We start from the raw sequence: 14,944 nt of genomic DNA on the forward strand, positions 1-14,944 counted from the left end.
TAACCGGGTCACCCCTGTATCCCGAGGTGACCTAGAGTGGGGCAGCCAGGAGGGCTGAGATGAGTATAGGGGGTGAAATGACAAATCTCTGTGCCCACTCTCCCCGCCGCACCCCAGGGGCGATGGCCTCTATCTCCTCCCTGTGCAGGTAGCTTTTCCCTGAGCCATTTCTTCTTGTCAAGGTCCCTGTTGCAGGTTGGGTTCCCCGAAGATGACGTTGAGAGCAAGGATTGGAGTGCAGGTGGTTGATGTGAGACGTGCAGGAACAGATTCAGCTGCCATAGGGTCCCGCAATTCCACTCCTGGGCATAGATCCGGAGAAAACTCTACTTCAAAACTATACATACACCCCTGGGATTTCCCTGGTGGTCCAGTGGTTAAGACTCCGTGCTTCCAGTGCAGGGGGCATGGGTTCCATCTCTGGTCAGGGAACTAAGATCTCACATGCCGTGTGACACTAAAAGAAGAAAGAAAGAAAAAAGAAAGAAAGAAAGAGAGAACGAGAAAGAGAGAAAGAAAGAAAGAGAGAGAGAAAGAAAGGAAGAAAGGAAGAAAGGAAGAAAGAAGAAAGAAAGAAAGAAAAGATACATGCACCCCAATGTTCATTGCAGCACTATTTACAATAGCCAAGACATGCAAGCTACCTACATGTCCACTGATGAATGAATGGATAAAGAAGATGTGGTACATATATACAATGGAATATTATTCAGCCATAAAAAGAATGAAATAATGCTATTTGCAGCAACGTGGATGGACCTAGAGATTATCATACTAAGTGAAGTAAGTCAGAAGAGAAAGACAAATATCATATGATCTCACTTATATGTGAAATCTAAAATACGACACAAACGAACTCGTCTAGGAAACAAAAACAGACTCACAGACATAGAGAACAGACTTGTGGTTGCCAAGGGGGAGAAACAGTGAGGGAGGGTTGGATTGGGAGTTTGGGGTTAGCAGATGCAGACTATTAAATATAGGATGGATAAACTACAACGTCCTACTGTCTAGCACAGGGAACTATATTCAATATCCTGTGATAAGCCATAATGGAAAAGAAAAAAGTTTTATTTATAGGTTCCATCCCGAACTGAGCTGGCCCATCCCCTCCCATGGTTCTAAGTGCAGCCCGAGGCTGCAGACTTCCCACCGTGGTCTTCAGCTCCAGAGCAAGCCACCTGCAAACCACCCACATCTTCCCAGGGGCTGGCAACTCTCCTTTGCTACTGATTCCAAGACACATCCAGATAGCAAAAATGTGACCATGAAAAGAAACTCAGGCATGTTCAAATCAGGGAAATAACATTCTTATCTCTGTTCAGTACTCGCTTAATTTTAGAATAGCTTAGAGTTACAAAAAAGTTGCAAAGATCTGTACAGAGTGTACAGAGTGCCGTGGACCCTGACCCAGTATCCCTATTTCCAACACGACATGTTTATCCAACTGAGGAACCAAGATGGATACATTGTTATTAACTAAAGTCTACAGTTGATTAGAATTTCCCTAGTTTCCCCCTAACATCCTTTTTCTGTCCCAGTCTCCTCTGGGCTGTGACATTTCTCAGACATCCCTGGGTTTTGATACCTTGAAAGTTTTGAGGAGGACTGGTCAGGTATTTTGTCCCTCAATTTGTTTGTCTGTTTGTTTTCTGATGTTTTTCTTATGGTTGGTCTGGAGTTATGGGGTTTGGGGTGGAAGATCCAGACAGAGATAAAAATGCCATTCTCCTCAGGTCACATCAAGGATACACACCATCAACGGGACTTATGACAAACGATTTTACCCTTGATCACATGGCCAGTATCGTCTTTTTTTTGTGTGTGGCTGCATTGGGTCTTCGTTGCGTGCGGGCTGCTGTAGTTGTGGCACGGGGGCTCACTAGTTCTGGCTCCCAGGATCTAGAGCGCAGGCTCAGTAGTTGTGGCCCATGGGTTTAGTTGATCCGCGGCACCTGGGATCTTCCCGGACCAGGGCTTGAACCTGTGTCCCCTGCATTGGCAGGCGGATTCTTTTCTTTTCTTTTTTTCTTTTGCAACCCAAACTTTAATCCCAAGGATTCTCACAAAACATATTACAAATGACAGCATGAAAAAAAAATTGCACAGTAACTCAAAGTTCAGCTCTACAATATACTCTTAATCTGGCAGGACATTGGTATCCTGATAATCTCAAATTTCCAAAAAATATTACAAAGAGCTATGTATTCATGTACAGCAATCACAGAGGGGACTTATGACCTAACTCAAAGGTAAACCAACTTCCTTGAAACTTCTTAGATTCTAAACTCCCTGGACAACCTCTTGTCCAGTGTGAAGACTAGTGGAATTTCTAAACCTCTAATCTAGGGTAAGGGTGCGGCTTTCATTTTTACCTGCTGGCTTGTGTTCACAGCACCTTTTGAAGACTGCTTGCTTAACTACAGCTGCATACCATATCCCAGCTACAGAAAGCCTTTTCAATGTTTGCCAGTGTTGTTTCCATAATAGTAAACATCACACTTTAAGTGGGCAGGAGTTAGAGTTTTATTATCAGTCTAGGCAAGACCAAAAATTCAAAGCAAATTCAATTTTGCTTAAGGGAACATTGTAAGGTAACAATTCTTCACATTACATGCCTCATATGACCCATTTCAAACCAGAGAGATTGACACCTTTATGTGTCACTGGGTCAAGAGACAAACAAATGTGAACAGCTAAAACATTTAAAAAGTGCACCAAGCGTCGCAAGTCTCAAACAAAACTTGAATTTTCTGTACATACTCTTGCCAAATGAAGTTATTGCCTGTACACCACTCCTCTTGCAAAGTGGTCTTCTATTTCCTTTCATTTGGCCTAGATCGGCTAGGAGACGTAGAGAAAGATCGGGACGGCTTGTGATTTCTCTCCTGGGACAGTGATCTCTCTCTTCTCCTATATCTAGAAAGGGACCTGCTCTGGCTGACGGAGAAGGCTCTCCATCTCGGAGATGTGTGGGAGGTGCAGGACTCCTCCTACGATAATCATCTCAAGGGCGACGACCCCAAGAAGGAGGCGGTCACGATTTCGACTTCTCTTTTCCCCATTCGACAGGTCCACTCTTACTCGACAGCCACATAGTGTTCTCCCATCTAGTTCTCGGACAGCATCGGCTGCATCTCGGGGATCTTCACGTTCAACAAGAGCGAAGCCGGGAGGGTTTTTAGCAACCCACACACTTCCATAAGAGTGTCCATAATAGCCTAAAGCTCGTTCCGATTCAGCCTTGTTACCACTGTTTCCAAGATTCCCTACATAAACTTGACAGTCCAAGGGACAGGAATCACGATGCAAGACCCTCGTGGCTCCTGGGTTTCACGGGCCACAGGGTGGTCCCGGGCCTCTATAATCTGGCAGCTGAATCTGCTCGCGTAAGTTGTCCTGTGGGGATGCTTTGCCCCCTATGTGTCCAGCCCGGGGCGCTGCTGTCTTGGCCCGGCCTCCCGGGTGAGAAGGTGAACCCCAGCTCCCTGGAGCAGACACTCAGAGCCCTGGTGATCGGACTCATGGCTGACGGGGCTGGAGCGGCGGCTGGACATGTGTGGCCAGCCTGGTGGTCTTTGGCCCCGTCTGCAGTTCCCGTTCCAGCTGAGAAAGAGCCTCCCTGTGCTATTTTCTCCTGGTTGTGTAAGGATCCCCGGTGTCATTTGACAGAAATGTAGATGGTGTGTTCTTTCTCTCTTTTCTCCCTGCTTCCTCTCCTCCCTCTCTGCCTCCCTCTCTCCCTGTCCCTCTTTCTCTGTTCTGCTCTCCCTCTGCCTCTTTCCCTCTCCCTCTCTCTCTCCATCTGACTCTCCCTCTCCCCCTCCCTCTCTCCCTCTCCCTCCCTCTCCCTATCTCTCTTTCCTCTCCCTCTCTCCCTCTTCCCTCTCGCTCTCCCTCTCCCTCCTCCCTCTGCCTCTCCCTCTTCCCTCTCCCTCTCTCCCTCTGCCTCTTTCCTCTCCCTGTTTCCTCTCCCTGTTTCCTCTCTGTTTCCTCTCCCTCTTCCCTTTCCTCTCTCCCTCTCCCTCCCTCCCTCCCTCTCTCCCTGTGCCTGTTTCCCTGTCCTTGTTTCCTTGTTCCGCTGTGCCTCTACCTCTTTCCCTCTCCCTCCCTCCCTCTCCCTCTCTCTCCCTCTCCCTCCACCTCCTTCCCTCTCTGGAGAGGGAAGGAGGTGGAGGGAGAGGGAGAGAGAGGGATAGAGGGAGGGAGGGAAAGACATCTCTCCCTTCCTCCCTCTATCTCTCTTTCCCTCCTTCTCACTCTCCCTCCCTCTCCCTCTCCCTCTCTCCCTCCCAGAGAGGGAGAGACAGAGGGAGAGGGAGAGGGGGACAGGGAAAGAGAGACAGGGATGGAGGGAGGGAGAGAGGGAGGCAGAGAGGGACGGGGTGGAGGGAGGCAGAGAGGGACAGGGGTGGAGGGAGGGAGAGAGGGAGGGAGAGAGGGAGAGGGAGAGAGGGACAGGGAAAGAGAGACAGGGGTGGAGGGAGGGAGAGAGGGAGGCAGAGAGGGACAGGGAGAGAGGGAGAGAGGGACAGGGAAAGAGAGACAGGGATGGAGGGAGGGAGAGAGGGACAGGGCAAGAGGGACAGGGAGAGAGGGAGGGAGAGAGGCAGAGGGAGAGATGGAGGGAGAGGGAGAGGCAGGGAGGTAGAGGGAGGGAGGGAGGGAGACAGGGACACAGACAGGGAGACAGGGAGAAGGGCTGATGGGGGCTCCCTCTCCCTCCCATCCTCTCCCCACTGCTTTCTCTTTTTTCTGCTTCAACAAACACCAGGCCCCTTTTAGATCAGCCCTGAAGTCAACGCTGATGCTTGGACGGCCTGACCTCCCCGCTGCCTTCCAGCCCAGGACCACAGCTGGGAGATGAAGTCTGCGGGGCCCTGGGCGGCGGCGGCGGGCTGCACAGACAACTTCTCTGACGCCCAATCTCTCCTCCTTTACGAGGCAGCCGCCAGCTCCCTTCCCTGACTCCCCAACATTTGGGGCTTTTTAAATATGTGTCGATAATGCCATGAGCTACTATTTAACTTTTCAACGAGGACCCATCTCCCAAAATGCAGTGGTTTTCAGGCTTGGCTGCACTAGACAACCCCCAGGGAAGGGAGAGACATCTGTACCTGCCTCTCTCTCCCTCTCCCTCCGTATCTCCTTCTGGCTCTCTCCCTCTCCCGCTCCCTCTCCCTCTGGGGTGATGCCCGATGAGCTCAGATTCGCAGATGTTCCCCCCATCCCCTCTCTGTGCCTTGCATGGGGCCTGGGCCTTCTCACTGTGGGCCGGCTACGGCCTTGACATTCAGACATCGGTTCCTGCAAGGACACTTGCGTTTGGTCCATACCGCGTGTGGCTGCAGCCTGTGCTTCTCCCGTTCAGCATCTTCAGTAGATGGGGGCTGTGCACGAGCCCTTCATCTTCCCCGCAGACACCACTGGTGCTTGCTCGGCCTCGCGGGTGATGCGGGGGGCACGGGGGACAGTCTTGTGTCCCCACCTTCTTGGGCTGCAGACAGGCCACGTTGGTCCTGTGGTGACTGGGGGCTCCCAGGAGAACCCCACCGCAGAGCCGGAGAGGTGGCCCCAGAGAAGGAGGCGTACGCCTGGGGCCGGGCCTCACCAGCCAGCCCCGGGCCACCTGCAGCAACAGGCCTCTCGCCGTCCAGGGGCTGGGTGTTCGGGCGCCGTGGGCATGAGCTGCTGTCTGCACGGCAGCCGAGTTTGTATTGTTGAGCCCGGGGAGGCCCCTGGGTGGCTCCTGGAGAGCGTGGCCGCATTTCTTCCTGCCCTTGGCCTTAGAGCTCATCACGGGTCATGCCGTTTCTGGTTCCAAAAGGACCTGTGTTCATAAAGACCACGTGTTAGGACAACACCAAAGTGTCTAGAAATCCGGGCCAGGAGGAGGAGGGAGGGGGATTGGCTGTGCCCGCCAGTGGCCTGAGAGCCCTGGCCGCCCGCAGAGACCTGACCCAGGGCCCGTGGGGAGGGCGTGGCCCACGGTCCCCAGCGCTGGCCGTCTCTGGGTTCCAGGAGAACTGCGCGATCCTCGGGGAGCTGGTGAGGCTGCAGGCTCAGAAGTTCCGCCTGCTGGGGTTCAGCACGCGTGCCGACTCCGTGCTGGAGATGAACATGGCCAAGACCAGCCAGCTGGTGAACACTTTCCTAGGTAAGCCCGCCTCCCCGAGTCCCAGTGGGGACGGGGGTCAGGCGGACCTTCACTGGACGTGGCGCTGCCTGAGACCCCACTGTGTCAGCCCTTGGGGGTCGCCTTCTCCAACCCTTCATTCTGCCTCGAGGGGCGTGGGGTGGGGGGCGGCTGGGGGGGCTGCCACAGGGACATAGCCAAGCCTCTCCCCTCCGCCCGCAGATGAGCTGGCCCAGAAGCTGAAGCCCCTCGGGGAGCAGGAGCGGCCGTGATCCTGGAGCTAAAGAAGGCCGAGTGCCAGAGGCGGGGCCTGCACTTTGACGGGCCCATCAACGTCTAGGACCTGCGCTACTACATGAACCAGGGGGAGGACACGCGCTACCACGAGGACCAGTACCTGCTCAATGAGTCCTTCCCCATGCAGGTGGTCACGCGCGGGAGGCTGGGCATCTCCCAGGAGCTGCTGGGGCTGACCTTCGACCTGGAGAAGGGCGCCAACATGTGTCACGAAGATGTGAGGCTCTACACGGTCCAGGACGCGGCCTCGGGCAAGGTCATCCATCGGCAAGTTCTACCTGGACCTCTACCCTCGGTGCATGCGTGGGGGAACCAGTCGGCCATGGGCCGGGGCTCCTCTGTGGAAGCGGGGCATCACCCGCGTCCCTCCCCAGGGAAGGGAGGTCCGGGCACATGGCCTGCTTTGGCCTGCAGCCGGGCTGCCTGCAGCAGGATGGGAGCCGCCAGATGACCATCGTGGCCATGGTGGCCAACTTCACCAAGCCTATGCCCAACCCGCCCTCCCTGTTGCAGCATGATGAGCTAGAGACCTACTTCCATGAGTTCTGGCAAGCGATGCACCAGCTCCGCTCCCAGGAGGGTGCGGGCGCGGTGCTGCAGGCAGGGGGCGGGGAGGGCCCGGGCTCTCCCGTGGTCCTCCGGCAGGCCCTGGCCACGGGATTCTTCCGCTGATGTCACCCCGCACGTGGCGACGCCCTCAGTGTCAGTTTCCATCATCAAACCCCACGCACTGGGCGCGTAAACAACGGAAGTGGATGTCCTCGAGATTCTGGAGGCTGGAAGCCCCAGGTCAAGGAGTCAGGACTGGTTCCCTGAATGTTAAATACATGTATTCAAGAGTTGCCTTCAAAAAAGACAAACGACAAGAAAGGCACGTTGCCTGCGAGTCTGGTGACAGGCGGTGATGAGACCCAGAGGGGAGGCTCTGGGGCCGGGAGCGCCGCGCCCTTTGAAGCCCTGGTGCTGCTGCCAGTCTCGGTGGAGGCTCAGCAAGTCCCAGTGACTTCCCCACGGGGGTGGTCCCCAGCTGAGAGTCTGGGCCCAGGACCCAGTGCTCGTTCAGTCTCCCTGCGGTCAGCCCTTCGTCCTGAGAGCGATGCTCTCACAGGCTGCACCGGAGCGCGTGGGGACACCTTACTGAGCTGTGCAGCCGTCACTACTGCCCTGTTTTGGAACATTTCCCTCACCCCAGAAATGTCCCTCACGCCCTTAGTTACCATTCCCTCCCCTCCCCTGCCCCTGACAACCAGGAACCCACTCTGACTCTGTGGATCTACCTGTTCTGGACGTTTCCCCTCAGTGGGGTCACACCCTGTGTGTCCTTCTGTGTCTGACTTCTCTCGCTGAGCATCGTGTTCTCAGGGTGCATCCACGTGGCAGCGAATGTCAGGGCTTCACACCTTTGCGTGGCTGAGGGACGGAAAACAGACAAACGAAAAGAAAGGCACGTTGCCTGCCAGTCTGGTGACAGCCGGTGATGAGAACCAGAGGGAAGGCTCTGGGGCCGGGAGCGCCACGCCCTGTGAGGCCTTGGCGCTGCTGCCAGTCTTGGTGGGGCACGGGCAACGCCGTCCCCCAGGGGCTGTGGGACAAGCTCATCAACTCCCGGCAGGCCAACCCAGGTGCGGCCGGGCCGAGGGAAGGGAAGGGGGCGCCCGGACCGCCCGGCTGGAAAGCGCAGCCTGGACACAGTGCCAGCCCCCCGTCTCCTTCCGCCCGCCCCCCAGGCCTCTTCAACCTGTGCCAGATCGTCCTGCCAGATGTGGACCAGGCCCTGCACACGCAGACGCCCGCGGACCCGGTGCAGGAGAATGCCCACCTCTGCCAGGAGATCTTCGGGGGCCCAGCCACGCAACGTAGCCAAGCGCTCACCGAGCCCACCTTGGCGGTCGGTTGGCAGCTACTGCCCAGGTCAAGAGGATCCTCTGGTGGTGTGTGAAAGGGGACCGACTGACAGGCTCTGGCCGAGGCCCGGTGACCTCTGGCCTCTTCCTGCCTGGGTTCCTGGGCTGGTCCCTCCAGCTGTGGCCCGCCGAGTCCGAGGGTGGGGTGGGCGTATCTGCACGTGCTTTCTGGAGAGCCTGCAAGAGGCAGGAGAGGGCTTCATAGCCCGGACGGAACGCGTCGACGAGGTGTGCCTGCGCGTGTCGGTGCGGACACGCGGTTCACTCCCTCGTGAGCGCTTTCACCCGCGCTCTCCCCGTGCTGGAGGGCGAGCCCTGACTCATCCCTCGGAGCCTGGGCAGCTGTCCTTGTAAGAGGCTCAGGGGTGAACCCTCGTGAGCTTCAGCAGAAAGTCGGCAAAGATTGATCTGTGTCCCTCCACCGAGTTGCCCGCAAGGTCCCCGTTTTCCAGAAGTGTTGGGCCAATACTCCCTCTAGTGGCAGGGGACTCAGACAGGGCTGCTTTGAGGCCCCCGCTCTGGGGAAGGGGCACGGAGCGGCCAGGGGGCCGGGCAGGAGCCTCTCCGCGCGTGTCCCAGGGACCCACCTGCCTGCAACCTTCGGCCGCCTGGCAGGAAGCTACGACGCCCAGTCCTATGGCTACCTGTGCAGCAAGGTGTACTCCATGGACACGTTCCACACACGCTTCAAGCAGGAGGGCATCCTGAGTGGCAAGGTGAGAGGCCGGCCTGCCGCGCAGACCAACACGGAGGTCCTTGGCCTGGGCCTAGATGCTCATGCCGCCCGCCTGGACCTGCCAGGCTCTGAGGGCCCTGCCCTGGACCTCCTGCTCCCCTGCCCTTTGTTGAGTCACAGCAGAGGTGGCCACACCCACACCCTCAGTGAAGGGGGTGCTCCACCCTCCTGCAGCCCCGCCCCCTCTCGGCAGGTTGCCATGGACTACAGAAGCTGCATTCTGAGGCCAGGGGGCTCCGAGGATGCCAAGGGCATGGTGACGCTCTTCCTGGGTTGCGACCCCACGCAGGATGCCTTCCTCCTGAGCAAAGGGCTGCAGGTTGAGGGCTGCAAGCCGCCGGCCTGCTGACGGCACGGGGTTTTGCCCACCCAGGCGTGCCCGGTGGCTTGGCGCCCCACCGGGGCGGGGGAGGGGCCACGTGTCCTCCCAGCCCCTGAGTCTCTGGTGGCCGGCCTCGGCCAAACGTCTCCACCTGGACATGTCTGGAGAGTCTGGCGTCAAGGCTCCCCCTTGTTGCACTAATGCAATCCCTTCCTGGGGAGCTTTCCTGCTTACAAAATGGTTCTTTGAAAACGCAGCCATTAATAAAAAGACTCCACTCCTGGTCTCTGCCTGCGGTCCCTTCCACCACAGGAGCGGGATGGGGGCCGTCACACTGGGGGGAGTTCTGACCTTGGTCGGGGATCAGCCCTGGGGCCGTGGTGACGCGTCTGGGTCACTGGGAGACGGCTGAGCTGTGAGGTGAGTTCAGACAGCGATGGTGCCCCGCACCCCAGCTGGGCAGGCTGTCCAGTGAGGGGGTGTCAGTTTCCTGCCGGCCTCTTGCCCATCACTGTTTGGCATCTCGGGGGCTGTGATTGGCTGCAGCCGGTTCTGGCGGTGGGCACAGCTGCGGGAAGCCCGGCTGTGGCTGTCCCTCTCCCCGAGTCCTGTCCTCCTGCTCACGGCCGGCCGGCTGGCTCCCTCCGCTCATCGGCAGCTGCTGAAGTCTGGACCACAGCAAGGGGCCGCCTTCCTGGGTCCTAGCGATTCTTCCCAAAGGCCTTAGGGATGCGGTTTGGTGGCAGTAGGAATTCAGAGAGGGTGCTGCCCCACTGGAGCGCTAGGGTGGCTCTGGACCGTCCCGTGTGTCCTTCCCTGGCCTTTGAGCTCCTCAGGAGCCCTGCCTCCGGCCCTTCGCCCCCACAAAGGACGCCAGGCAGCGGAGCGAGGGCGCGGGCGGCGCCCCGACCTTCTCCCCGTGGCCCAGGCGGGCAGGCCGTGCCACGCTCTGTCCTTCCCTCAGCCTGCCCGCCCGTTCTCACCCACCCTGGGCCAGTCGGCTGTGGACCAGGCTGTGGTGTCTGCCCTTCTGCCGACCCGGCTCAGCTCCCTGCACCCACTTCTGTGCCTTCTGTGTTCTGGGCTGGTCGCAGGCCCAGAGCCGGTGGGCAGGCACCCCGTGGCCGGGAGGGCTGTCCGGGTGAATTCCCTGGGGCTCGAAAAGGAGCACAGCCGGCCTTCCATCCGGCACTTCTCGATGGACATGGAAGGGGCGTTTCGAGGCCTGGGGGCTGCTCGTCTCCCCGTGCACCGAGCCCCCGGATGGTCCCCGCGCAAAATCCAGGTGTGGCGTTGGCACCCCAGCCGTGTGCCAGGCAGTCCGTGGCGGGCGCCACAGGCCTCGTGCTGGTGGGCCACAGGGTTTCCGAGCGGCAGGTCAGGACTGAGAGGGTGAGGCCTTTCCCTGGGTCCAGGGCCCAGGCTGACGCCGGCTGGAGGCCCCTCTGCTCACCGCCCGCACCCCCCAGCCCCTGCCCTCACGTGAGCCCCCAGGGCTGAGCTCAGGTGCTGCATGCCCAGGCTCCCCGGCAGCCCAGCCCGTTCCCACTCCTCCGAGGTCACTGAAGGACTTGGAGGCAGGCTGCCCCACAGAGACTGCTGTTCCCCGAGCCCTGGGCAGGGGGCAGGGAGGACGGGCACAGGGCCTGCAGGGGTGTGGTCGCCGGGGCAGCCGGAGCAGCTCCACACAGTAAGTAAGAGCAGCTCACCAAAACCAGTGCGTTTCTCCAGCCGCCCCGGGACCTGAGCTCAGGTCCTGGGGCAGGAAGGGGCAGCACTGCAGCTGTTAGCTGTCACTGGGGGTCGACTGTGGCCCAGTGCCACCTCTTAGATCCTCCCCCGTCCCCTTACGGGGTTGCGACCGGACCCCTGCCAACCGGGTTCTCACTCCTCCCCGTCCCCTACGCCTGCTCCATGAAGGTGGAAGGAACACATTTTTTAAAAGGTTAGAGCTCGGGTTTCCCTGGTGGCGCAGTGGTTAAGAATCCGCCTGCCAATGCAGGGGACAAGGGTTCAAGCCCTGGTCCGGGAAGTTCCTACACACCGCGGAGCAATGAAGCCCGTGCGCCACAACTACTGAGCCTGCGCTCTAGAGCCCAAAAGCCACAACTACTGAGTCCTCATGCCCCAACTACTGAAGCCCGTGCGCCTAGAGCCCGTGCTCCGCAACAAGAGAAGCCACCGCAATGAGAAGCCCACGCACCGCAACCAAGAGTAGCCCCCGCTCACCGCAACTGGAGAAAGCACGCACGCAGCAAGGAAGACCCAACGCAGCCAAAAATAAATAAATAAAATCAATAAATAAATTTTAAAAAATCATATTAAATACCTATTAATGAGATTTTAAAAAATAGTCAGTTAGTTAGTTAATTGTGCCGGGTCTTAGTTGCCACAGGCCGGCTCCTTAGTTGTGGTAATGAGATATTTTATATTCTTTTTTGTCCCTGAACAAACGCCTCAGAATCCAGTATCTATTTGATAACGCTCACAGCATAGCTCAGCACGGAATAGCCACATTGTTTTTCTTTGGCTGCTATGTACCAAACAGCCTTTTGTACTGTTTTACCAAATGCATGTATTTAATACCTGTTTTAAAAAACATAGTGAGATCTCAAAACTTTAAATTGACTAAAGTAAGATTCTCTCCGTAATACTGCTTATTTGACCAACACCACCTGATAACACCGGTGTGGTGCACTGAGCCTTACTCTAGCATATCGGGATAAACCCTGTTGCGACAAGTGTTCATCCTCCAAGTCCCCAAGGCCTCTCACACACTGCCAGTGAAACTGCTTCCTGCTTGGGAAAGAGTGCCCCAGTTCGTTTCTTCAGAAGCTTGAAGGCTATGTATGCCCTCCAAAAGGTTAGAGGGCAAAGAACAACTCTAAAACTGGCACATTTGTTTCAAAAAACAAAGACGTGTCAATATTACAAGAGCCAGCTTGCTTTCACTTGTGACACGTTTTCTTAGGAGGCAAGGGATGTGGCCATGTGACTTGGACAAGCTCTTTCCCTCTGTCTCAGTGTCCCACCTGTGAGTGGGTAGTCTGACTCAACTTAATTACAGACATCTGAATAAGGATCATGAACAGTGGCATCTAATTTCCAAAATAAAAACAGGAGAATGAGTATGTCTCTTACAACAGGACGTCAAGTCTACCTCAAAGATATTGGTAGCCTTGAGTCCACTGCTTCTCACTGAGTGCAATTGTGCCCCCCAGGGGACATCTGGGAAAGTCTGAAGGTGATTTTGGTTGTCACAACTGGGAGGAGAGAGAGGGAATGTTACGGGCACTTAGTGAGTAGAGGTCGGGACCTTGCTAAACACTCCACGATGCACAGGACTCACACACCACAGCAAAGGTTTACCTGGCCCCAAAAGTCAATCCCTTGGTTGAGAAACCCTGCCTTGGAGCAAACCACGGATACTCATCTTTAGCAGGTAACAGGGCATTTACTACCCACCTGTAAACCTACAGACTTCCCGACTTACACAGCTAATCCTGTGGCAGGAATGAAATAGATAGCGTGTGACCATCTGGTATTATCTAGGTTTGCCCCTCAAGTCACATGGGACAGTGATAGAGACTGACATTTTCTATATTGGAAGTCTTTGGCAAGTCACCAGTTTCCTAACCTAAGAAGTCTAAGCAGCATTATTACAATACACATAATAACACAACAATTCTGCTTTTACAGAGAAATTAGATGTGGGAAAGGAGCTTATCTGACATCAGAAGCAAATGCTTTGAACACATCACATCTGCTGGTTCGACTGTCAAATCTTGACAGCTGGAGACGTAGGACGGTAGACAGGAGAGAACAGACCAAAGTTACGGGCCTGCTGAGTCCTCGGGTCTAACCATAATACACTTCGTACTGCCCTGGGTCCAGGGATGTGTTCTAACACCCTCTCATCGAAAGACAAAGGAGAAGCCACAATGAGACGGTAGGAGGGGCACAATCAGAGTAAAATCAAGTCCCATAACTTGTGGGTGGGTGACTCACAGACTGGCAAACACTCATACCACAGAAGTCCGCCCACTGGAGTGAAGGTTCTGAGCCCCACGTCAGGCTTCCCAACCTGGGGGTCCGGCAACGGGAGGAGGAATACATACAGAATCAGACTTTGAAGCCTAGTGGGAATTGATTGCAGGACTTCGACAGTACTGGGGGAATCAGAGACCCCACTCTTGGAGGGCGCACACAAAATAGTGTGCGCATCGGGACCCAGGGGAAGGAGCAGTGACCCTGGGGGAGACTGAACCAGACCTACCTGCTAGTGTTGGAAGGTCTCCGGCAGAGGCGGGGTGTGGCTCTGTTTCACCGTGGGGACAAGGACATTGGCAGCAAAAGTTTTGGGAAGTACTCCTTGGCGTGAGCCCTCCCAGAGTCTGTCATTAGCCCCACCAAAGAGCCCAGGTAGGCTCCAGTGTTGGGCTGCCTCAGGCAAAACAACCAACAGGGAGGGAACGCAGCCCCACACATCAACAGTCAAGTGGATTAAATTTTACTGAGCTCTGACCACCACAGCAACAGTCAGCTCTACCCACCACCAGAGCCTCCCATCAAGCCTCTTAGATAGCCTCAACCACCAGAGAGCAGACAGCAGAAGCAAGAAACACTATAATCCTGCAGCCTGTGGATCAAAAACCACATTCACAGAAAGATAGACAAGATGAAAAGGCAGAGGGCTACATACCAGATGAAGGAACAAGAAAAACCCCCAGGAAAACAACTAAATGAAGTGGAGATAGGCAACCTTCCAGAAAAAGAATTCAGAAAAATGATAGTGAAGATGATCCAGGACCTCGGAAAAAGAGTGGAGGCAAAGATCGAGAAGATGCAAGAAATGTTTAACAAAGACCTAGAAGAATTAAAGAACAAACAAACAGAGATGAACAATACAATAACTGAAATGAAAAATACACTAGAAGGAATCAATAGCAGAATAACTGAGGCAGAAGAACGGAGAAGTGACCTGGAAGACAGAATGGTGGAATTCACTGCTGTGGAACAGACTAAAGAAAAAAGAATGAAAAGAAATGAAGACAGCCTAAGAGACCTCTGGGACAACATTAAATGCAACAACATTCACATTATAGGGGTCCCAGAAGGAGAAGAGACAGAGAAAGGACCGGAGAAAATATTTGAAGAGATTATAATCGAAAACTTCCCTAACATGGGAAAGGAAATAGCCACCCAAGTCCAGGAAGCGCAGCGAGTCCCATACAGGATAAACCCAAGGAGAAACACGCCAAGACACATAGTAATCAAAGTGGCAAAAATTAAAGACAAAGAAAAATTATTGAAAGCAGCAAGGGAAAAACAACAAATAACATACAAGGGAACTCCCATAAGGTTAACAGCTGATTTCTCAGCAGAAACTCTGCAAGCCAGAAGGGAGTGGCATGATATACTTAAAGTGATGAAAGGGAAGAACCTACAACCAAGATTACTCTACCCAGCAAGGATCTCATTTAGATTTGATGGAGAAATCAAAAGCTTTACAGACAAGCAAAAGCTAAGAGAATTCAGCACCACCAAAC

The 14,944-nt window shown here is 55.4% G+C and overlaps 1 protein-coding gene across 1 annotated transcript; it reads left to right on the plus strand.

Annotated features, from left to right (window-relative positions):
• The first annotated feature begins 1,797 nt into the window (after positions 1 to 1,797).
• LOC130707222 (thimet oligopeptidase-like) lies at positions 1,798 to 9,422 on the plus strand. Its single transcript, XM_057540445.1, is given in 13 exon segments — positions 1,798 to 1,804; positions 2,924 to 3,072; positions 3,432 to 3,557; positions 5,504 to 5,710; positions 5,857 to 6,157; positions 6,359 to 6,400; positions 6,403 to 6,692; positions 6,694 to 6,728; positions 6,808 to 7,078; positions 7,980 to 8,055; positions 8,161 to 8,289; positions 8,917 to 9,053; positions 9,267 to 9,422. Coding segments are annotated over 13 exon segments (1,926 nt in total).
• The last annotated feature ends 5,522 nt before the right edge of the window (positions 9,423 to 14,944 follow it).

The sequence above is a fragment of the Balaenoptera acutorostrata genome, chromosome 2 (assembly GCF_949987535.1).
Source record: "Balaenoptera acutorostrata chromosome 2, mBalAcu1.1, whole genome shotgun sequence".
NCBI lineage: Eukaryota > Metazoa > Chordata > Mammalia > Artiodactyla > Balaenopteridae > Balaenoptera > Balaenoptera acutorostrata.